Source organism: Ictidomys tridecemlineatus, chromosome 6 (assembly GCF_052094955.1).
Source record: "Ictidomys tridecemlineatus isolate mIctTri1 chromosome 6, mIctTri1.hap1, whole genome shotgun sequence".
NCBI classification, from domain to species: Eukaryota; Metazoa; Chordata; class Mammalia; order Rodentia; family Sciuridae; genus Ictidomys; species Ictidomys tridecemlineatus.
The window spans coordinates 104,211,936-104,235,477 of NC_135482.1; the positions used below are offsets into that span (position 1 = coordinate 104,211,936).

The 23,542-nt window shown below is 48.4% G+C and overlaps 1 protein-coding gene, 1 long non-coding RNA gene and 1 pseudogene across 5 annotated transcripts in view; 1 reads left to right on the top strand and 2 right to left on the bottom strand.

Moving 5' to 3' along the window:
* Positions 1-23,542, top strand: part of Vwf (von Willebrand factor) — a 155,519-nt gene that overhangs the window by 34,709 nt on the left and 97,268 nt on the right. For 3 of the 4 annotated variants that reach the window (XM_005338364.4, XM_078015364.1, XM_078015365.1), the window contains 7 exons: positions 31-77; positions 9,731-9,867; positions 10,537-10,675; positions 11,866-11,966; positions 16,230-16,425; positions 17,096-17,311; positions 20,990-21,230. In XM_005338364.4, coding sequence (XP_005338421.2) covers positions 31-77; positions 9,731-9,867; positions 10,537-10,675; positions 11,866-11,966; positions 16,230-16,425; positions 17,096-17,311; positions 20,990-21,230 — 1,077 coding nt within the window. The remainder of the gene's footprint in view (positions 1-30; positions 78-9,730; positions 9,868-10,536; positions 10,676-11,865; positions 11,967-16,229; positions 16,426-17,095; positions 17,312-20,989; positions 21,231-23,542) is intronic. The other variant, XM_040281076.2, reaches the window with a different exon arrangement.
* Positions 7,704-9,395, bottom strand: LOC101967905 (BRCA2 and CDKN1A-interacting protein pseudogene; annotated as a pseudogene).
* On the bottom strand, positions 12,953-19,616 carry LOC144364962 (uncharacterized). Its single transcript, XR_013423165.1, has 2 exons — positions 19,500-19,616; positions 12,953-14,978 (listed from the first exon to the last, which is right to left on the bottom strand). It is a non-coding gene; the product is annotated as an uncharacterized LOC144364962 (long non-coding RNA).

Consider the following 23,542-nt stretch of genomic DNA (forward strand, 5'->3'; position numbering starts at 1 on the left):
ACCAATGACCTGTGTTTCTTTCCCTGACAGCATTTGCCGAAATAGCCTGTGGATCTGCAGCAATGAAGAATGCCCAGGTAGGTGACCTGCTTGCTGCTCGTTCCCTCCCTTCTCTTGACGGAGAGGTGCGTCCTCTCTTACAGGAAGGGCCACCTCAAGGTGTGGAGAAGTTGACTCTTCAGCATAAAATGGCGACAGCCCCCTGATCCCAGCTCAGGTTTCAGATACCAGCTGTGCTGAGTGTGGGAGAGGAGGGGAGCTCTTCTCCAGCTGAAAAGGGAGGCCACACCTGGGCTCAGGTGCTTCGTTCTTTTCTGTCACCTGTTTACTCAAAGCATTAAGACCTGTGAAGTCTTGACTGCCGAGTTCTTTGGAAGACTCATTGGAAGAAGGTGCTGATAACCCTTTAGGCTTGAAGTGAGAGTCTTACTGGAATTTTCTGGAATGCTTGATATGCAAACCATAGCCTGGTGCACGAGCTGGGAGAACCAGGTGACCTAATGATTCCTCCAAACCTGTCCCTGCCCCGGAAAATCTGCTTAGGAAAACTTGTTTTATAATCTCTGCCTTTTGCATTCTCCTCTGTTTGGCATCTGCTCTGTTCTGTTTACTGCAAACTTTGTCCATTCAAAGCTCCCGGCCTGCCTCACTCCAGTGACCCTATGTCTCCCCCCTTGAACTTATTCACATGATGTTTTTGAGGTGCTGGACAGCATACTAAGCACTTTCCAGGTATTACTTTATTGTTATCTGTGGGATTGGTACAGTTTGTTCTTATCTTGCAAAAAGGAGGTTAAGTAACTTGCCCAAAGTTACATAGATACCTAGAGGCAGAGTCAGGACTCAGACTCACAACTGCCTGGATTTTACCTTTGCCCTTCCCTTTTCTCTTCTTCCTGATCCTAGATTTTGGACCAGGATGATCTTGGATACCAGGGATCATATTTGAGGTCTTTGGATTTTTGAGGTCTTTAGAATCACTCAGTTCCTTCTTTAGTGTCCTTCACACTGGGAAAATTCTGGAACTAGATGGGAGGTGGGCACTAGGGTTAGGTCCACTAGTCTAGCTAGGTTAACCAGGTTATCCTTTGTGTAATCCTTGAAGAAAGCAGTAAGTACAAGAGATTGCTGTTGATACCTGTGCTCCATTTAACATAGTAGTACCCCATGAAAGACCCAAGGAACCTTTGACAGACATATAAAGTTGCTGCAACCAACCTGTGAAAAACTTCTAATATCTACATAATACACATTCATTATATAAGATCTGTGAGCCACAGTTGGTGGAATTGGAAATTCAGCTTGCCATGTTTTTTTTTTTTTTTTTTTTTCAGGTGGAATACGAATTTACAAAGTCTTAGGACTAGGTTACTTCAGGGAGGCCTTCCATCCATCCATTCTCCAATCACCCGCTCTGTGCATGATGGTCTGGTCTGGGTAGACAATACGATGCTCTGATAGTCAATTCAAAATCTAGAGAATAGCTTTGCTGAGGATGCAAGACATTCACTTGATGCCTGGATGTGCAGGTAGCCCCATCCAGCTCTGGTCTACTGAGTGGTTTGTTATTTTGCCAACAAAGCCACTGAGCTCTTTTCTCATTCTCATTTCCCCACTCTGACCCTCCTTCTCTGGTTCTGAAGTTTAGTTGGTTGTTGCCTCCCAGTCCTTTTCTGCCCAGGTTCCCAGGCTTGTATGGATGCCTTCCCATGATTCTGCTGGCAGTGGGGCTGTCTTATACTCCCCAGGTGAAGATTGCAGGAAGAGTTTCTCATAAGAAAAGTGGACTGGGAGGTTCTGGAAGGGCATATGCTCAGCTCTCCTAGTAAAGCAAAGAACATGCCAAGGCTTCTCTGCAGAACTTGGAGGAGTCAATATTGTAAATCTTAGAGAACTGGGTTTTGATTCTCTGAAATAAGATGAGAGTATGTTGGCTATCAATTGCTGTGCAACTTTCCCTCACAGTTTCTGAATACCAGGAATCCAAGTCTGTCTCTGGGTGTCTCTGACCATGATCTCTCATGAAATTGCAGCCAAATAGCTATTGACTGGGGCTGTGGTCTTATCTGAAGGCTTGGCAGGGGAGTGAGGGGGATTGCTTTGAAGCTTATTTATGTGCATTCATTTTATTCTGCTATAACAGAATACCACAGACTGTGTAATTTACAAGAAACAGAACTTTATTTGGTTCATGGTTTTGGAGGCCGGAAGTTTAAAAACATAGTGTTGGCATCTGTTATAGGTCCTTGTGATGCTTCATTCTATGTGGAAGGCAGAAGGGCCGAGAGGGTGTGAGAGAGAGAACACCAGGGGCCCAATTTACTTTTATAACAACCCACTGCTGATACATCATCCACTCCTATTGTAGTGACATCAGTTCATTCATGAGGGCACAGCCCTCCTGGCCTAATCAGCTCTCACGGGTCTCACCTCCCCACACTGTTGCATTGAGGACTAAGTATCCAACATGTGAACTTTGGGAAACATGTAAAACACAGCAGTGGGCTTGCAGCCTCACCACGTGGCCCTCTCCCTGTGACTGCCTCACAACATGACAGCTGGCTTCCCCTGGGGAGAGTGACTTCAGAGAGAGGGGGTGGGGAGAAACCAGAACAGGCACCATGGTCTTTAAAAAACAAAATTTTGAACTGGCATCCATGACATCTGCTGTAATATATTCACTAGAAATAAGTCAACATGTCCAGTCTATGTATAGGTGGAGAGAAGTCGTGCACCATGAAGAACTCCTTTTGAGGCTGCCAAGCACAGGGAGCGTTGGCATGGGTAGTGAGAGGGAGAAGAAGGTCTCAGGAGGGCAGAAGTCTGTGCTGGGGCAGGGCTGGGGCTTCCTGTGACTCATTGTCTTGATGCCTAGATGCGCAGGTAGCCCCATCCAGCTCTGGTCTACTGAGCTCCTTCAAGCCAGGCAGACTTGTACCGCTCCCTGCATTCCTTTGCTTGTGGGTGAGAGGTCGAGCCAACCACAGGTAAAACTATGGTGCATGAGTCAGCCTGGCATTACAGATGACTAAATACGGGACCCAGGAACTTGTGAAGTACAGGGGTTTATTTTGGCTCATGATTCTGGAGGTTCAAGTCCAAGACTGGGGTAGCTCCATTTATTTGGGCCTCTGGTGATGACATAGCTATTACCTCTGGATCCAGGAAGTAGAGGGAGAGAGACCGAGAGGATGGGGTTCTGCTATCCCCTTCAAGACCACGCTCCCCGAGATGTAACTTCCTCTCACTAGAGCCCACCTCCTTAGGTTCCACCAACTCCCCAAAAGGCCACTCTGGGGATCAAACATTTAGCACATGGGCCTTTGAGGGACACTTAACATACAAACCTTAGCATGTGGTTTCCCCAAGTCTGCAGACTTGCCTTTCTGTAACCCTGAGAACTTTCATCTTCCTCTGCAAACAGGGCCTGTTCATTGTGTTCCCATTGAACTATAAAAGTTTGGTTGCAGATAATGGAGGCAGAGCATGCCTGTAAACAGGGACTGTTCCTCAAATTAATCAAGCCCTTGTTATAGAGTCTCAAGCTCTTATTAGAAGAGTGTGGAAGGTACTTTTCTAGAGGAAGGAGGGGGCCAGTAGAGGGCTTTTCATTTGTATCCAAAGTCCCGTGACCACGTAAAAGTGGCCTAGAATGGGAGCTGAGAGCACAGACTTGGGATGGAGGTGGTTTGGTTGGAATTCCAGTTCTGCCACTTACTAGCTGGGTGATTTTTGGTCAGCTACTTAATGATTCACAGCCTCAGTTTCCCTGTCTGTCAAAGGGGGATGATAAGAGCAACTTTACCCCATGGCCGTTGTGAGGCTATTATTACTTGACATCCAACAAGTACCCCATCAATGCTAATGAGCCGTTAGCATTTTCCCAGAGCACAGAGGCAGCAGTTTCTTTAAGCAGGGGTGAGAAGGGCAGAGACTTAGATGAAGGTACAAAGAAGGTGCCATAGAAGGGTGGGGGTGAGGTGGGAGTGTAGCTGGGCAGGTGGTACAGGAGGCTAGAGAGACCTCTTTGGGGAGGGGAGGGATTAGTGTACTCTATTACTTGGGTTCAAGGTCATTTGATGGATTCTATCCCAGCCTTGAAGTTCAGTCTTGGAATTCAAGGTCAGTCTGTTCCTAAGTTTCTAAGAAGGAAAATAAGCACCTCATTCCTGGACAACAGAGACAGCCACGAATAAACTAGGGTGGATGGGCTCCCTTTGGAGGGTATATTCCTGGGTGCCTGGGCTCCTCTGGGGATTCGGAGTCTCTGAGATCCTAGAAAGCTTCCAGGGTCTCTCCCAGCCCTTGTTGGGAGTCTCTGGAGTTACACCAGAGTTCCTTCAAGCCAGGTAGTGCATCATTTTTCATAGCTAAGGTTTTCTTCCATATAACCTCCATGTTGCCTCTATGCCTTTTGACAAATTTCCACACATGCCCAGAATTAGAATGACATCAGGCTTGGCCTAAAGAAATCAAGTGTGCAGAAAGTACAGGAGCCAGTGCACCAAGCACTGTTGAGTGGTGTCAAGTGCTTAGGGCTCTGGATCCAGGTAGACCTCCTGTGTTAACTAGCTTTCCATCACTGTGATGAAACACCCGAGACAAACAACTTAAAAGAGGAAAAATTTATTTTGGCTCATAGTTTTTGAAGTTTCATTCTATGGGTGGCTGGTTCTGTATCGTGGTGGAAGCACGTGGTGGAGGAAAGCTGCTCAGCTGGTGACACCCAGGAAGTCGGGAGGGGGCAGGAACAAGATCTAGTCCAGGGATGAGACACAGTCCTCAAGGGCATGCTCGAAGTGACCTGCTTCCTCCAGCTGGGTCTTACCTCCTTGCATTATAAACTCTTCAATGGGATAACCCACCCTTGTGGTTAGCACCTTCATGATCCAACCACTTCCCAAAGCCTCACCTCTGCAACACTGCTGCGATGGGAACCAAGTCTTCAATATGTGAGCGTTTGGGGGAATATTCCAGATACAAACTATTACACTGTCCATGTTCAAATTACTCTTTGACCACTTTGCTACCTTGGATTAATTTAACTTCTGTGTTCTTTAGTTTCCTTATTTGTGAACTGGAGGTAATAATGACCACCTCAAAGGAGCAACCAACAGATGGTTCCCACAGAGCACTTAGAGATGCTTTTTCACATTTGGTGGAGATGTTATGGTGTTTTATGGGCAGGCTTCTGTGAACTCTGATGTCTGGAGGAAGTCTGAATTGCTTTACTAAAGGCCCGTGGCTGACATTTCTGCAGGGAAGGCTGCAGGCAGGCAGCAAAAGCCACCCAAGCAGAGCAGCCTGTGCAGGGTTTTCAGACAAGGGGTTTGTCTGAAAGAGGTGATGTTCTTCTATCAGAAAAGAGATTTCCTTCCCCCACCCCCGCCCCCCCACCCCCCTTTTTTTTAAATGAGAGAGGACCTTTATTCATTTGGGAGTCAATCTGCATTAACTTCAGGATGCTCTACTTTTGTATGCTATTTTTAAATTTTATTTATTTATTTTTATTTGTTCTAATTAGTTATACATGACAGTAGAATGCACTTTGATACATCATGCATAGATGGGAGTATAATTTCTCATTCTTCTGGTTGTACATGATGATGTAGAATACCACTGGTCATATAGTTATATATGTACCTAGGATAATAATGTCCAATTCATTCTACCATCCTTCCTACACCCATACCCCCTCCCCTCCCTTCACTCCCTTCTACCTAATCCAAAGTAACTCTATCTGCTCCCGCGCCCCCACTTATTGTGAATTAGCATCCACATATCAGAGAAAACATTTGGCTTTTGGTTTTTTGTGATTGGCTTATTTCGCTTAGCACACTATTCTCCAGCTCCATCCATTTACCAGCAAATGACATAATTTCATTCTTCCTTATCGCTGAGTAATACTCCACATTTTCTTTATCCATTCATCTGTTGAAGGGCACCTAGGTTGGTTCCATAGTTTAGCTATTGTGAGTTGAGCTGCTATAAACATTGATGTGGCTACATCACTATAATATGCTGATTTTAAGTCCTTTGGGTACTTACTGAGGAGTGGGATAGCTGGGTCAAATAGTGGTTCCATTCAAAGTTTTCTGATGAATCTTCATACCACTTTCCATAGTGGTTTCACCAATTTGTAGTCCCACCAGCAACGTATGAGGGTACCTTCTTCCCCACATTCTCGCCAACACTTATTGTTGCTTGTATTCTTGTAAATTGCCATGCTGACTAAGGTGAGATGAAATCTTAGAGTAGTTTTGAGAGTAGTTTTGATTTGTATTTCTCTAAAAATCTTGTGCCTTCATTCATTCACCAAGCTTGTAGTGCCCACCTTTCTGTCTAATGATGGTTGGCTGATTGTCCAGGGCTGCTTTTTGCTGCCTGCTTGCTAATATCCTAGATGTCCTCTTCCAGGTAGAAGAGGGGTGGGCCTGGCCATAAGGCCCATTGCTTGGGCAGATGTCCCAGCTCCTGTGGCCAACTGCTACCCGGCAACTTACCCATCCGTTTCCCTGGGTTTCCTGTGTTTGCAGTCATGTTCCTCAATTGTACCAAGGAGATAAGCTAAATATGATATTTAGACTTCTCGAACAGAAACAAATCAGTGGGGTCAGATCAGGAAATCAGATGGAGGATTAGATTTTAGCCCTGAAAGTTTTGCTCTTGAATATTTGCACATTTTCTCACTGACCCTTCTTTTCCTGGGCATTGTCAAAGATAGTGGAAGTCCAGTTTCTTACTCAGATAAGAGTGCTCTAGAGAAAACAGAGAAAGGCTGGGGAAAGAGTTCCCACCCATTTCATGGCAGCAGGGTCAAGACATTTGACATAAATGATTATGTGGCTCTGTTTGTCCAGCAATGGTGTTTTCTGAAAACCAGTCGTTTAGAAAGGTTTTCCTGTGACATTGCTGGATTTGAAATTCCAGCACATTTACAATGAGCTGGGGTGACCTCTGACCCTATCTTGTGGCCTGTTCTCTGGTTTCCATGAACAGTCTCCTCTCATGCTTGCCCTTTTGTGAGGGCAGTGAGAGGGGAGGTGATATTAGGTGAACCATCTGGGACCTCCTTATTTTCTTCTCCCGTCATTTGGCCTGGTGTGCCCTCCTGTCCATGCCATCCTGGAAGGAGTCAGTAGCCCTGAGGACTAGGCTTAGGGATACTTACCAGTAACCTGAGGCTTCTCACCTGCCCTCTGCCTTCAGTACATACTCAAGGCAGAACCACAATTGATCCAAAGCTGTGAAGTCTAGCCTGTCCCTTGACTGTGCCTATCAGTGAAAATATGGGCACATGGTAGCAGGCAGTGGGGTCCTCTGGTACTTGGCTTTATTTATTTTTTTAAAAAATGATTTTAGAATAAAAAATAGGAGTTTTATGGAGTGCTTTAAATTGTTACTCCCTGCTTTTCTTCTTATGGGAAGTTTTTAATCAACCATTCATAATTTGACCCAAGAAAGAGATATTTTGTAAATGTGTCACAGACACACGGAACAGAACCCTACTTTTTGGAGAGGACTTAAATCTGAATAATTATGAGTTTTTCAGTAAATCTCCGCATAGTTTTCTGGTGATTTTACAAAAATAAGCCCACCCCTTTCAGCTTAGCTATGATTTCACTTATCTTGTTGCCTGGAATGAGCATCGTGGTTTGGCACAACCTCAGAAGACCCCCTGCCTCCCAGGCAAGTGTCCCTCTTCAAGTGTCACCCTCTTCTTGCACTGAGAAGCTGAACCTCAGGACTGCCTTCTCATAGAAAAATTCTTCCTCTGCATTTATGAACCCTTCTGGTGGCTCCATCTCTGTTTTGGAATTTTTTTTTTCCTGCTTCCACACATGCCTTGCGAGTCAGCAGGTAGAAGGGGCACCTGCCACACGGCTGGTTAGTTTTGCATGACTCTCCTCTCTTTCTGAAGCGGCTGGTGTATGGGAGAGCAGTCTGTGGAGAGAGGTGGATGAAGCTTTCACTTAGTAGGAAGCCCAAAGGCTGGGTGGTGTCAGTTTTAAAAGCTTCTCCGGCTGTTTCACCATGATCTATTCACGGTTCTTCTCACAGAAGCTTAAAAATCAACTCTTTAATTTGTTCAGCACACTGGACATCCTTTCTTCCAGTGAAATTTAAAAGGCTTATGAAACCAAAAAAATCTCATCTTCATCCGCATCGTCATTTCTGTGTCTGAAACATTCTTAATCACATTCCCACTGCGGTTCTGGCCAATTAAGAGGTCTGTTAGTTCTGCACTGTTCATAGGAGGCTTTGGGTGAAGCCTTTGGAAAAGCCGCAGTGATTTCTTCATTTCATCCCCATCGTTATCTGAGATGGAACGAGCTTCAGATTCAGTGTTTACTTCCTTGCCAGTGGTCTGGTCACTTTCATTCTCTTCTTTGTCACTGTCCCCATCATCTTCATCCTCATCCTGGATTTCATCTTCCTCTCCTTGTGGTGCTGGAGGCTATGGGGCCCACCCCCCACTGCCCACCGTTTCTGGTACACATCTTTGATAGGTGAGCAGCTGGAGTCTCCCTGTGCCCTTTGGGAACCTCCTGGCTGTGTGATAGAGCCCCATGTCAGCCCTGAGAGATGGGACCATGTGGCGTTGGCTGCACGTCTCTCTTAGGGGGGACTTCAGTGTTAGGCTTAGCAAAGGCAGTGGAGAACCCAGCGCCAATCAGGGGTGGTGGGTGGGAAGGAAGCCCCCCTGCCTTTTCTGTAGAGTAGATGGCAAAGTTGAGGGAAGATGGAGAGATGCACAGAGAGAGGTTGGCAAGACACCCAGGTGCCCAATTTAGCTTTGGTTTATCTGTTGTGGGTCCTGAAGATGGGGTTGCTCCAAGCCAGGGCAGAGACTTTGGCAGACATGCTTGAACATCCTCCAGGATGTGTGGGGCCTGAGCTGTGGCCCCCAGGAAGTTGGAGAGGCAGTTGGTTGGCGGGGGGCATCGAGGGCCCTGAGTTCTCAGATGATGAAGGGGAGTTCTAGTCCCCCCCACTACAGATGTGTCAGCCTGGGCTCCGGAGCTGGCCTTGCCGAGGTCAGCCCTGGCAGGGCAGTGGCGAGATCATGAACAGATGGTCTTCTGCCCGCCCCCCCCCCATTGGCCCCAATGGAAGTCACAGCATGGCGGTGCCTCTGAGGTGGCCTCAGAACCGCCCAGAGCTGCTCCTCTGCTAAGCCCTGAGACAGCTCCACCTCCCTCCTCTCCCTGCCTCTGGCTGCCTACGCTGCCTCCTGACTTTCAGGACTCTCCTGGATGGGGCTGTGTCTCCAAGCCCCTCCACATGCCAGTGCACAGAGCCCCTCCTGTGGCCAGGCACCGTGCGGGCTTCCAAGCTGCCTTCTGCAGTGCTGTGACACTGACCTGGGAGATGCTCTGAACCTGGGGCAGCATGCCCAGAAAGAAATAAAGGCTGCAAGAGCTGAGAGTCAGGAGCGCTGGCTTCTGGCCCTGGCTCGGCCGCTGACTGTGCACAGCTTTGTCACCTCCCTTAGTTTCTTCATCTGTGAAAGGAGAAATTGAACGGAATAACCCAGCTTTGACATCCTACCATTAGGGAGTGGGGACTGACTTAGGGCCTCTGCTAGAACCTGGCTTTAGACGGGCGTGGGGCATGGACTCCTCTAGAGTTCTGGGGAGCGGGGCACCCTGTTTGTATATGTGTGCCACCTTTGCCATCCTGGGGGCTTCCCTAACTCCTGCTTTTCCCTTCTTTTGTGTCCCTCCAGGGGAGTGTCTTGTCACAGGCCAATCTCACTTCAAGAGCTTCGACAACAGGTACTTCACCTTCAGTGGGATCTGCCAGTACCTGCTGGCCCAGGACTGCCAGGATCACTCCTTCTCCATCGTCATAGAGACTGTGCAGGTGAGTTTGGCTGTGCTGACCTGCCAGGAGGCAGTGAGGTGGCTGCAGAGCTACCGGGGTGGGGGGCGGCTGTTCCAGACTTCAGTTGGCTTCATTCACGGAAACCCAGCTATGCCTTGCTCTCTCGCTGTTGGGAGAAGGCACCTGCCCTGCCAGCACCTACTCAGGGCCAGCTCAGTCCACGCCCAGGAGAAGCATCCCCTTAGGTCTGCTCTGTGGCCCCCATGGCTGGATCTCTGCTGTTGGGTGCTGAGGACTGAGTGGGGCGGGGGGCAAGGAGGGCCCATCACCTTTTCTGAGCTCCATGGTTTACACGCAGACTCTTTTGTAGGGAACAGAGCAGAGGGGGAGAGAGGTAGAGCTATCGAATTCCCCTGAGGACAGAGTCTCTGATTTTCTTGTATCAGTAGGCCCAGGGACAAGAAGATGAGCCAGAGGCCTATATTTCTTTGTATAAGACCAGAACAGGATATTAAGGGGTGTGTGTAGGGGGATGGGATTAGGGCCTTCTTGCATGCTTCTGGGGGCCTCATTCACATACAATATTTTGTGAAGATGGACGTGCCCAGGCTCTCTGAAGTTGAGGTGTTTCTCTGGTTAAATTGGCCCTGGGCTGGTGCTAGACTAGCAAGGGTTGCAGTGAAGTCACCCCGAATCCCCTCTCAACAGTGTGCTGATGACCCTGATGCTGTTTGCACCCGCTCAGCCACTGTGAGGCTGCCCACCCTGCACAACAGTCTCGTGAAGCTGAAGCATGGAGGAGGAGTCTCCATGAATGGCCAGGATGTCCAGGTCCCCCTCCTTCAAGGTGGGCTCACTCCTCTACCAAGCCCCAGGCTGGCCCAGCTTCTCCCCTAGCACCCCTCCTCCTCCACATTCCTTCCTTCCCGGTGAGGGTCCATCTGTCTCTTCTCTGGGAATGTGATGGGGAGTTATCTTTGGAGGACAGGGTGGATATTCTTGGCAGGCATCCTTGCAAGAAAGGAAGGCTTCCTGGAGGAGGGGGACCCAAAGAGAAAGCTGGCTGAACACCTGGTAAGGGAGGAGATGAGCTAGGCCTGGGAGAGAGTACAGAGAGGTAAAGATGCCAAGAGGATTTTTGCCTTGACTTGAGCCAAAGGAACCGGTTGAGGCAGGGTGATTCTGGTTGTACTTTGGGGTGAGAAAGAAGTGTAATGACCACACTCCAAGAGGTTGGGAATGGCTGCTGAAGGGGTCAGACCAAAGATGCCAGGTGGGGGCAAAACCACGTGACCCTCTGCCCTTGGTAAAGCTTTGCTAGTCAGTGTCTCCACCTAGTTTGCACAGTACCAGTCAAAGCAAAATTGTTTTCATTCAGCCTAACACCCGAACTTCACCCACAAAGCTGCTCTCAGACCCTTTGTCCTCCATGACTCCTGGCCACGCTGTGGCCCACAATCGTAGCCCTGCACGCAATGGATGAACTTGGGTTTGTGAGCACACTGGTGTCCGTGTGTGTTCAGCTGTGTGTGTCTCTCCAAGAGATGATATATGTTCCCCTGGGGCAAGGTATAAGCTCCTGACTTGTCTCTACCTTCTCCTAGCAGTGATCACTGCTGTGTTCGGCTTTGCACACAGCATCACTCAGCCAGAGAGACTGAGTAATCCAGTTTGGAAGCCATATGCACAGGCAGAGAGGCCCAGGCATGCCCAGCGTGGGAGTTCAGTGGCAGATGTCCACTGGAAAAGAACCGGCCTGTAGTTAAGAATGCAGGAGCCTCTTCTGCCCTCTTGTGGCATTGAGGGAAATTACAGGGAATTGCAGGGTGTACAGGAGGTCCTTGGGGGATCTTTGGGGGAATCCCAGTTGCCTCTGAGACCCCCTTAAGCCTCATGGACATCCCATCTGATTTAACTCTTCTCTGGTCATTGCTATGGTCTTTATGAGACATCCCATCTCTCCCAACTTGCCTGCCTGCCACCCCACCACACAGTCCCTCCCCACCTCAGCCTAAGTACTGTCTTTCTGGGTTCCAGGTGACCTCCGCGTCCAGCACACTGTGATGACCTCTGTGCGCCTCAGCTATGGGGAGGACCTGCAGGTGGAGTGGGATGGCCGTGGGAAGCTGCTGGTGAAGGTAGGTCCCCTCTGGAGCCATGGCCTCCCGGGAGCCTGATCCTAACAAAGTGGCCCTTGTGCTCTGGGCAGAATGGCTTTGTGTGGTGGGAGAAGAATTCCTTTCTCCTCAGCCCTACACCCCCAGAGTGAGGAACAGGCCTCTCTTGTCTATGAGAAGCTGGAGTTTGTTTTCTGGACGCCCCCTATTGGCCTGACAGGTTCTCTCTTCTGGGGACCAGATGTCTCTGTGCTGGGCTATCTGGGCCCTGGTGGGGCTGGTGAGGTGGTGGATTTGCTGACCAATCTCCTGGCTGCAATAAGGCCTGGGAGGAGGGGCTGTCTTCCTGGGTGCCCAGTGTAGCAGCAAGGGAAGAGCTGTGTTGGAACACAGCCAGGTCCTCATGTCCTGTACCCCTGGGGGGGAGAAAGCTGCCCCCAACCCCATCTGTGCAAGGCTACATAGGGGCCTGCCAGATTCCTCATTGAGTCACTGGGCCTCTGGGTCTGTGGGCACATCCTCTTATTCTTAGGAGTCCTGGAATCACTTGGATGGTTATCCAGACTTTATGGAGTTTTGGGATGTGTTGTTTCTCTTGAAAAGCCCCTGGCAGGTGGGCAGCACTGGTATTACCACTGCTGATTTATTAGGGGGACAAATGAGGTATAGGGAAGTTGAGAGCCTGCCTGTAGTCCACACCACGCCATAGCAGGGCAAGGGCTTGCTCTCTGCCCAGTGTCTTCCCATTAGACCACTAATTCTGGCTTTATGGTCTCAGAATGTTATTTCACTCTTAAAAAATTGTTTAAGGACCCCAAGATCTTCAGTGAGGGTTATATCTATTGGTCAGATTAGAAATTAGAGGCATTTAGAACATGTATTTATTAACATGTTTACAAATATAATACTGAAACTACTACACATTAATATAAATACCCTTTTTTGGGGGTGGGGGAGATAACTGTTTCCCAATACAAAGCTAAGTAGTGAGAAGAATACCATTGTCATACATTTCTGTAAATCTCTTTAATGAATGGTTTAATAGAAGACAGCTGGATTCTCGTATCTACTTCTGCAATCAATCTTTTGTGATAAAGTGTGTCATGTAGCCTTTGGAAAATTCCACTGTGCACTTAGAATGAAAAGGGAAAAGGCGATAATGATGTCATGTTTTCATGAAAGTAGTTTCAGGCTTGCAGATCCCTTGAAAGGGCCTCAGAGACCCGCCCCCCATAGGTCCCAAGACCACCCCTTTGAGAACTGTCACACTAGGATTCTGGAGAGACTCCTCCTGTATCCTTGGGTCCCTGCTCCCCAGGATCCTTGGTATAATTCTGTGATGGATGTTGGAAGTGGAATCCCGTTTTCTCCCTTTTCAGGTGATCAGTTCTTTCTCTTGTCCTAGATCCCTTGAGAGAGTTTCATACTTAACTCTTTTTTTTTTCCTTTTTCGTTATAAAAAGTAACCTTGCAACCACAGACCACAGATCAGGAAGGATGGGCGATCCTCTAGTCAGACACCCACTTCCAACTGGAAATAAAGATTCATGATTTCCGGAGCCAGAGGAACTTGCCCCAGTCTCTAGGTCATTTGGTTACGGAGCTCAGTGTCCTACAGAGCTTGGTCTCCGGGTCACTGTTGAGTCACTCCTCCTGCACTGGGGCTTCAAGGGGATGTTCCACGTGAGCCGGTCCACTTTCCCAGTCCCCTCCCATGTGTCACAGTGGGTGCTCTTCACCCACGCAGTCTCTTCCCTCCATCAGCTGGTCCAGGACTTCTTGTCATGGGTGTCTGCCCACTTCCTCCTCAGCTTCCTCTGTTCTTGGTTTTTCCTCTGAGGAGAGAGAGCTAGATCCTTTCCACAGGAATGGGGTCTTTGGGGTGTTGTGTGAGCTTATAAGTTTAGCTTATAAGAAGAGGATTTGGTGAAGGTTCAGGACAGGATCAGATGACCCCAAGGCCTGTGGACTGTCCTGTGGGTTTGGTATGATGCAGGAAAGGGGGCGTTTGTGAAGGGCAGGAGGTGGGAGCACAGGGCTAGCTCCTGGGTTCAGGGACTGCTAGGTGGAGGAGTTAGTTGGAGGCAGGCCTCCTGGGGAGAGGGGCCCTCTGATCCTCTGTTGAGACAGCAAGGCCCTGGCGACAGGGTCCAGTCCAGCTCCAGCAGAGTGCTGTGGAAAACGTGTCTGACAGTCTTCACTTGGTCAGAACTGCCACCAGCACAAGTCTGTTTCAAACAGCAAGTGTCTTCTCAAAAGTGTCCTAGCCTGGACACTGTAGGCCTCTTAGCCGGGCACGGCCTGCCGTTCCTGGATGCATCCATGGTTCTAACTGCGGGACGTGCTGACCTCTGAGACAAGCCAAAGTCAGAATGGGGGGCGGAATAGTTTTCAAGAGTTGCGGGGCAATAGTGATGGTGGCCAGCGGAAGGGGATTTTGGGGAGCATGAGCTATGTGTCTAAGAAGCAGGAGGAAAGATGCTGAGAAGAGGGGAAGGGGACTTCCAGTTCATCACCATTTTGCTGCTCAGTTCCGGCCAGCCCTGACTGTTGGTATTGTTTTTCAGCAGGCGCTGGGAGAAGAACCCATCTGTGCACTGAGTTATACATTAGTTCACCAATTCAATCATTCAAGAAATATTTATTGAGCGTCCACCAGCTGAATGTTTGTGTCCCCTACCAGTTCATATGCTGAAATTCTAACACCCATGGCTGTGGGAGGGCTCTAAATGAATTAATGCCTTGATAAAAGAGTCCCCAGAGACCACCTTCTACCATGTGAGGCTGCAGTAGAAGCCATCTCTGAACCAGGAAGAGGGGCCCTGAGCAGACACCGAATCTGCTGGTGCCTTGATCTTGGACTTCTCAGGATCCAAACTATCAGAAATAAGTGTGTTGTTTTAAGCCAACTGGTTTACAATTTGGTTTCAGCAGCCTGCACGGACTTAGACAGACAGCATTCTGGATGCTGAGTGTACCGGAGTGGGGAACCGGAGCAGGCACCGACCCTGGCCTCTTTTAGTTCACATTCTCCTGGGGGAAGCAGACAATAAACAAAGTAAACAAGTAAATTAAATCATACATTAGAATAAATCCTGGGGAGATAAATAAAGCAGAGGAGGGGGAGCAGGAAGCGCCAGGGTTGGGGGATTTACATTTTAAGTGGAGACGTCAGGAAAGGCCTAGGTGTCCTAATGTGACACTAGATATTTTTAAAGCAAACAAGGAGGGCATCCCTCTGTTCCCTTTCTTATTAAGGATATTTACTTGGGCATAGTTTATAAGGGTGTATAATCTTTCACTGGTTTGTTCATCTTGTACCTTTTTAAGTCAGGGCTAGCAGCCGGAAGGGCCTCCAAGAGATGACCACGGGGGGTCCTGGTCTAGCTCATGAGGCTTCAGAACCCAGGGAGGTCACAGGCCTTGTTAGTTATGGGGAGAGCTGGAGTCAGGACTCTGGGGTCCAACCCCTGCTCTATCTTCACATCAGGGTCCAGGTGTCTGCACCTGTCCTGGGCAAAAGGCAGGTTCCATTTCCTTAATTGTCCCTTGATGTGCCCTTTGGGTTCAGAGCTTGGTTCAGCTGTAATTGGACAATGAGTGATGTGCCAATGGTTGGGCGTTTGAGTCCTGGTCCCCTCCTGGTCACCACAGAGCACACTGCCCCTGTGTCCTTGTTGGACCTCACTTTCCCCAGTGGCCATCCTGACAGGCCCCTTTGGCAGGGATGCTCAGTGATGCCACCGAGAAAGGTGTTGCTACTTGTCATACCGTGTCAGCTGCAGAGGACTTAGACCACACCTGACTCAGCCTGCTTGGCCCACGGGTGACCAATGAAAGCGTTCAGTGGACAGGTGTTGAGTTTGTACCTGATCTCAGGGGAACTGGGGCCACTGGCCTGGGCCATCTGGCAGGCGTGGACACAGAACACCTGGGGCTGGGCTCAACCAACTGACTCATCCCAGCTCTGCCACTACTCCTGTCACCCTGGGCAAGTCCCTTTCCCTCCCTGGGCCTCAGTTTCTCCATCTTTAAGTGACGAGATGATCTTTAGAATCCCTTTTGGCTTGGTCCTTCTCTGACTAATGATTGAAGGGCCAGGGTGGAAGTGGTAAATGTGCATTGCTGGTTGTCTTATTTATTGGTTTCTCCTCCAGCCTAAGGCTTAGTTACCATTCGTATTTATTTTTCATCTGGGGAAGATCAAAACCATCTTACAAGTGAAACAAAGCGGTTGCTTGGTCGGGGGCTGCTGTTTCAAGGTAGTCTGGCCTCTCCCCACAGCTGTCCCCACTCTACGCGGGGAAGACCTGTGGCTTGTGTGGGAATTACAATGGCAACAAGGGCGACGACTTCCTCACCCCCGCGGGCCTGGTGGAGCCCCTGGTGGTGGACTTCGGGAATGCCTGGAAGCTGCATGGGGACTGCCAGGACCTGCAGAAGCAGCACAGCGATCCCTGTAGCCTCAACCCGCGCCTGAGTACGTGAGCTTCAGCGCCCCAGCCCTCTGGCATTCCGGTGCATTAAAGGGGGCAGTGCACCCACCGTGGGGGTGGGGGGTGGGGAGCGGCAGTGCATGGAGCGAGGGGTTAGGGGCACCTTTAATTTTTACTATCAGCATTTGATCATCTGCAACTGGCTCATCTATTCTTCAAAGCTTCTTTATTGAATGCCCTCCTTGAGCCAAAGCCTGAGAAAGAAAAGAATAGTGCATTTCCTGTCCCTGGATGTTCTGGTCTGCAGGAGCGGCAGCCACATGGAATTAGACTTGAATTATTGTAAGATAAATGGACTAGGGTGGCCACGTGCGGATTTGTCTGCAGCAGCAGTTCAGTCCTATAATAACATCCCCGTCTGACCCCAGCCATCGCTGACCACTTTCTTCTGTCAGTGGGTGTGTGTTCCAGAGCTGCGGTTTAATATGTATTTGAGCCAAATGTAATTAGGAAAGTAAATTGGCTGCAGAAGAAAAATTGCAATAAATTCCCAGAGCCAAGAGTTGTTTTTGCAGAATCTGCTGCTGACAGAGAAGTGGGTGTGGGAGATTCAGGGTTGGGGATGGGGTGTCAGAGTCCCTGTGGTTGGGACTCTGAGGGGAGTGGGACCAGGCTCCGTTCAAACTTGGGCTTGATCCTCTCTCTTCCCTACAGCCAGGTTCGCAGAGGAGGCCTGCTCTCTCCTGACGTCCTCCACGTTCGAGGCCTGCCACCACACAGTCAGCCCTCTGCCCTATCTGCAGATCTGCCGATACGACGTCTGCTCCTGCTCCGACGGCAGGGATTGTCTGTGCAATGCTGTGGCCAACTACGCTGCTGCCTGTGCGCGGAGAGGCGTGCACATCGCCTGGCGCAAGTCCAACTTCTGTGGTGGGTCCCTACCCTACCGTCTGCCTGCTGCACCCCTCCAGGCACACAACCCAAACACTACCGACACCTGTGGTCTTGGTCCAATTGGTCTTTTCAAAGCACTTTCTCTGCATCATTTCACTTGGAAATGGGCCCAGCAGCAATTTGACAACCCTGGGCTGTGCAGATAGTTCTTTTCACTTCCACCTCCTGGCAGGATGTAGTGGTGGAGGGGCTAGCTCTGCCACACGGTGGGCTTATTCCAGCAGGGCAAGTTGCCGCTCCTACCTGGAGCCTTCCAAGCAGAGATCGCCTGTGTCTGCTGCCACCTAGTGTTCATTACCGGTACGGTCGGGTTGTGGAGTGAATAGGTCCTAGGTCCCAGTGGGTCCCCGCATTCCTGGAATCTGATGAAGGCGACACCCGCTCACATAAATCCTTTGCTTATAACTTCTGGAAGCCATTGATGGACTCCTGGCAAAAATCTCTGGCACCGTATAAAATTACACAAAGCTGAATAGCATCATTGTCCTGCTGACTTTTACATCTCCTTCTGCAGTGGTAGATTCCTGGCGCCAAAGTTGGTCCCTGCTCTACGCTAGTGGGCGTCTAGAGTGGGAACTTTTTTATTGTCGTTATTGCTCTGGGGACATTTGCTAAGTGCCCAGTGTGGTCAGGCCATAGCAATGATGAGGAACCTTCTTTTTTGAGTTCTCCCTAGGAGGTGCCTATCACATCGAATAAAGGGGCAGAACAGATAAAGGGTAGAGACAACCAAGGAAGGCTTTCAGGAGGAGGTGTACTTTACCATGGTTTTACAAAGGTGCTCTCTTGGAAGAGAAGATTTGGTAGAATAGTAGTACTAAGGTGTGAAAGTGAGGCAGACTTTCTATGAGCATAAGGTAGAGTGGATATTCTGATTTTTAGGGAGAAGATGTGTTTGGAGTCTAAAATGAAGGATGTCCTGACAGAAGCAAGAAAACAGGAGCTGTGAGCAGGGATAAAGGGATTAATATCATGTATTTGAAGAGATGTTTAGGTGGGGGGTTCTCTAGATGTGTCAATATTTGGGGTCCACCGAGCCAACTCATGTTTCAAGTATAAGGAATCTCCTAAAAAAGAGTAGAGTCAAAAGTAGGGATGAACAACAACAACAAAAATCTACAAATGCATGCAGTGGAGCCTGCCCTGCCCCTCCAACCCTGGGATGTCACAGGGAATCTTAGGTTGGCAGCTGCAAGAGCGCAGCTGAAGCCTTCCTGGCTGCTTGCCTGTGACTTACCAGCTACATGACCTTGACTCTTTGCTAGAGCCTCTGAATTCCAGTTTCCTGATTAGAAATTTAGAAATTGAGGAAAGTAATGAGCCAAGGAGTATGCCTTGGGCCCACCAATATTAGAAATTATGCACCACCAGTTAGCTGCAGCCTCTCATGGCGTTCTGTTGTAAGATATTCGCCCAGAATGCCAGGGGCCATTGGAAGCATTTTAAAAATCTCTCGCTGTTCTTTATCTCCAGAGAACAGGGGAAATGGGCTGGCACAGCCATGGCAGGGACTCAGGCTTGGGTACAGAATTTCCTGACTCTTTGAGGTTTTATGGAGAAAGTGCTGGTGGTGAGGAGGTAACTCTCTCTGGAGACATTCAAGGACGAGAGGTCTCTGTCTTGATGGGTGTATGTCACAAATGACCTTGGGTTGTTCCTCTGAGCCCAAGGGTGGTGGGCTCAACTCCTGGTTCTTGACTCCATCCTTTCTTGACCTAATGTCCCCTGGACCCACGGTCTCATTTTCCCTTCCTGGGAAATGAACAGAGCTCCCCAAACCACTGAGTCTCTCCATAGAAAGGAAGATGTCACATCAGTTGAGTACATTTATGGAGCAGGCACTTAAACATGTAGCTACTCCATGCTGTAAAGAGATTCAGGAGCAACACAATCTCCCCCTTGTAAAATGGTCATGTTTCCTTTGGGAAGACAGGCTCTTTGAAGGTAAGGACCAAGGCTTACCATCCTTGCATCCCTGAGCCTCACATTGCCCCAGAATACAGTAGGTGCACAATACATGTCTTCTAAGCTGAAATATGCATTGCTTATTCCGGGGAAGAAGACTAAAGAAGAAATTAAATAAGGCTTGAAGCCAGGCTAGAGATGGACTGTCAGAAGAGTTCCCAGCTTCAGCTTTACTTTGATGGACAAGGAATAGACTTACCCTTGTCACTGCAGACCCAGTGGGTTGAAAGGGATCGCTGTTCTGTCGGCCAGCACATCCCATCTTCCCCTCTCCTCCCTCTGCACATTCATCCAGTGGCTCAAACTCTCCACTCTGTCATAGAAAAGTCAAGGTCTCAGTGATTAGAGGGCTCCCTCTTTTTCCAGCTAACTTCAAACACCAAGTCAAAGGTGGTGGCAGGAGGGAGGCTGCAGGGTCACTCCAGAGGTTTGTGGTCAGTGGTGACTTCCACAGCTTCTTTGAGATGCTCTGCTTGTGGGCTTCTGCTGAAGAAATGAGAGGCAAGGATTCTAACAGTCCTAGGAAGATTGTGTCCCCAGAATGGGGCTTTCATTGCTTGTACAGCACCTAGTGAGCATAGGGAAGTCATTTTGGAAGGGTAAAAGGCACCCCGCATCTCCCATGTCTGTCTTACCCTCCCAGCAAAGAATTGCATCCTCAGAGCATTCGTTAGACGACCAGGACACACTGACCACAATGCAGGAGTGCCCGGCCTTTGGTTTGGATCTTTCTCTGGAATATTCCTCCCATCCCAAGCCTGATGAGCGGGGTCTGTGTTTCCCCAGCAATGTTATTAGTAATAATAACAATGAACACTTACTGTATGCCAACCATGCCTCTAAAGGTGTTGGTTTATTTAACTTTCACAAAGACCCAGGAAGATATTGTTATATTCCAGTGAGGATAATGCTCAAGGTCATGTAGCTAATTAGTGGTAGAACTGGGGCTTGAACATGGGTATTTGGGGGTGCAGAACCCATGCGCTCAGCTGCTTTAGCACCCTGTCCTACTTCTTCCTGGTTTTTGTCTCTTGTATCATTTCTGTATTTGGCCGGGGGCTGGGGCTCTGGGAAGGTGGAGGATGCCCACTTTTCTGGAGTAGGTATAAGAGTGTCTCTATTCTTTATGACTTGCATGTTCCTCAGAGGGACTGTTTCCTTTTTAGAGTAGAATGATTCAGAGTATGACCTTCAGGGCTGTAGAGAGCTCAGATCTTGCTTCTGCTTCTTCCTGGGAGGCATGATGTCACAGTCCCTTAGCTCAAATCTTAGTTTTCTCACTTCTGGAAAGGAGGTGATAAGAGCTAACTCACTGAGTTAGCTGAAACCTCTGTGAAGAGCAGGGCACACAGTAGGTGCTCAACAAATGGTCGTCATCCATGTCATCACCATCATGGTGATGCTCATGCCTGCTACTCCCAGTTCTTTTAAATATTCAAATCCACCGGAATTTCTACCATGTCCTGGGCTTGGAGATCTCAGATGTGACTCAAACAATGCTCCCTCGGGTTAGGATGGGGAGAAACGTGTGCATTCATAACTCTAATACCCATCTGTGTGCCTGGAGGTATGCTTTTGTTCATCGTGGGAAAGGAAGGTGGTGATTATGCAGGTATCATGGGGGGTCCTGGCTGCAAGGGGTGGTACCCATGTCCTGGTCATCCTTCCTTCCTCTCCCTTCCCTTCCAGCGCTGCACTGCCCCGAGGGCCAGGTGTTCCTGCAGTGTGGGACACCCTGCAACCTGACCTGCCGCTCCCTCTCTTACCCGGATGAAGAATGTGATGAGGTCTGTCTGGAGGGCTGCTTCTGCCCCCCAGGGCTCTACCAGGATGAAAGAGGGGACTGTGTGCCCAAGGCGCAGTGCCCCTGTTACTATGATGGTGAGATCTTCCAGCCTGCGGACATCTTCTCAGACCACCACACCATGTGGTAAGTGCAGGCAGCTGGGCCAGGGGATGGTGCTGTGCAGCGCCAGACAGGAAAATGGACCTCCAAGTCTTGTATTTTGTGGCTGAGTAAACTGAAGCCCAGGAAGGAAGTGACTCGTCCAGACTCACCCAGCAAGTCAGAGGCAGAGCTGGGATTTTACCCAGGTCTTCTGATTTTCTTATTATGCAGAAAACTAGAAACTCAGGCTACATCAGTAAGCATTTTTGAACTTTATGGCCAACTATAACATGTCCCATTTCCATGCTCTAGGCCTCTGTTTTCCTCTTTTGAAACAGGAATGGGAGATTTCCCTTTCTCTCTCCTTTAGCTTCCTTTCAGTGTTCTCAGGCTGAATGAAGCATTTGATGCAGAAGAAAATCTGCCATAGCAATATTGCCTCATGGTGCATCACTGTCTTAATCCATTTTACGTTGCTATAACAAAATACTCAAGACTGGGTACTTTATAAGAAAAAGAGATCCAGAGTTGTGCAGCTGCCTTTGGTGAAGATCCCATACTACATTATAACATGGCAGATTTATCACATGGCTGGAGAGTGTAAGAGTGGTGAGCAGAGGTCACAGAAGAGAGCAAACATGGAATGGCTTAATATTTTTAGATGTTAATGGGCCTTTATTTTGTTCATATATTTATATGTGGTGCTGAGAATCAAACCCAGTGCCTCACACATGCTAGGCAAATACTCTATCACTGAGCCACAACCCCAGTTCCCGTGTGGCTTGATTTTTAACCAGCCATTCTCTTGATAACTAATCCAGTCCCTCTCGATATAACTAACTCCTGCAAGATGGGCATTAATACCTCCATGCAGTTCTTCCCAACCTCTAGATTTTATTTCTTATTGTTCCCACCAGCCCTCAACACTGTTACACTGGAGACAAAGCTTCCAGCATAAGCATTTTTTTGGGGGTGGGGAGAGCTAGGGGGAAACTACATCCAAGCCATACCATAGCTATCCTGGTTGAAATCATTCACATCCTTCTGAGAATAGGGGGTCATCATGCTTGCTTCTTGTAATTCTTTGCCCAGCCTGCCCTGACAGTCAGTGTCAACAAGGCTGATGAGATCACAGAACATTTATAGGGCAAACATTTACCTGTTACCTGTTTTGTCCCAGGTTCTGGCTAAGAATTGGTGATCTAAACATGAACCAGACTCAGTGTCTACTAGGGAAGACCAGTTAAAGTGCCCCGATTATGGAAAATTTTAGAAAGACACAAAAGCAGAGAGAACAATATACGAAGCTTTAACATATGCATCCTTAGTTTCAATGATGATCTTATTTATTGCCTCCTCTCCCTTACGGCTGGAATAGTTTAAATAAAACCTCAGATATCATATCATTTTATTTGTAAGTAATTTAATATGTATTTCTAACAGAAAAGCACTTATTATAAACATAAAGATAACCATAGTACCATTACTAATCCAAACATTAACAATAGTTTCTTAACAACATCTAATAATCAGTCCATATTCACTTTCTCCTAATTATCTCAAACTTTGTATAACTGGTTCTTTCAAATCTAGATTCAAAGCCTGCACATTGCATTGCATATGAATCTTTTTCTCATCACTTCAGTGATATTAATTTGCAGACCTTGCCAGCTTCATGTACCCAAAGCATATTATTTATACTTCTATTGAAACAGTGATTATTATTGAACTATATTCCTGTATTTCAGGAAAATGTGTTGGGCCTCACCCCTGGACCACGACTGCCTTAGGAGTAGAGGCCATACCTTCAGCTCTAACCTCCCAGTACCTAACACAGTTCTGGTTAGAGTTGCAGTAACCTTGCCTTTTGGTAGACTTGTCATCTAAGAGATATAAAAAGCCCTACTCATTCCATTTGGGGGGAATTGGGCAAGACTCCATGAAGGAGGTAGCTTTTGACCTGGAGGAGGATTGCCATGGTAGGGGTGGGGTGGGATGATGGGTGGAGGGTGGCTGTTGAGGGAGCAGAGGACTAGGGACACAGCACACAAGGAGTGCTCAACAATCACCAAGGTAACTCCTCTAGTGGGAACACGGGTTGCATGAAGGGGAGTATTAGCCAGCTTTCCATTACTGTAATAAATACCAGAGATGTGTGTCTTTTGCTCACATTTTTAAAGCTTTCAGTCCATGATAGATTGGCCCTGTTACTCTGGGCCTATGCATCACAGTATATCATGGTGGGAGCATGTCATGGTGGAGGCCCATTCACTTCATGGTGGCTGAGTGCAAAAGAGAAAGAAAGAGATCAGGATCCCACAGTTTCCTTGGGGGGCTCACCAACAAGGACCCCA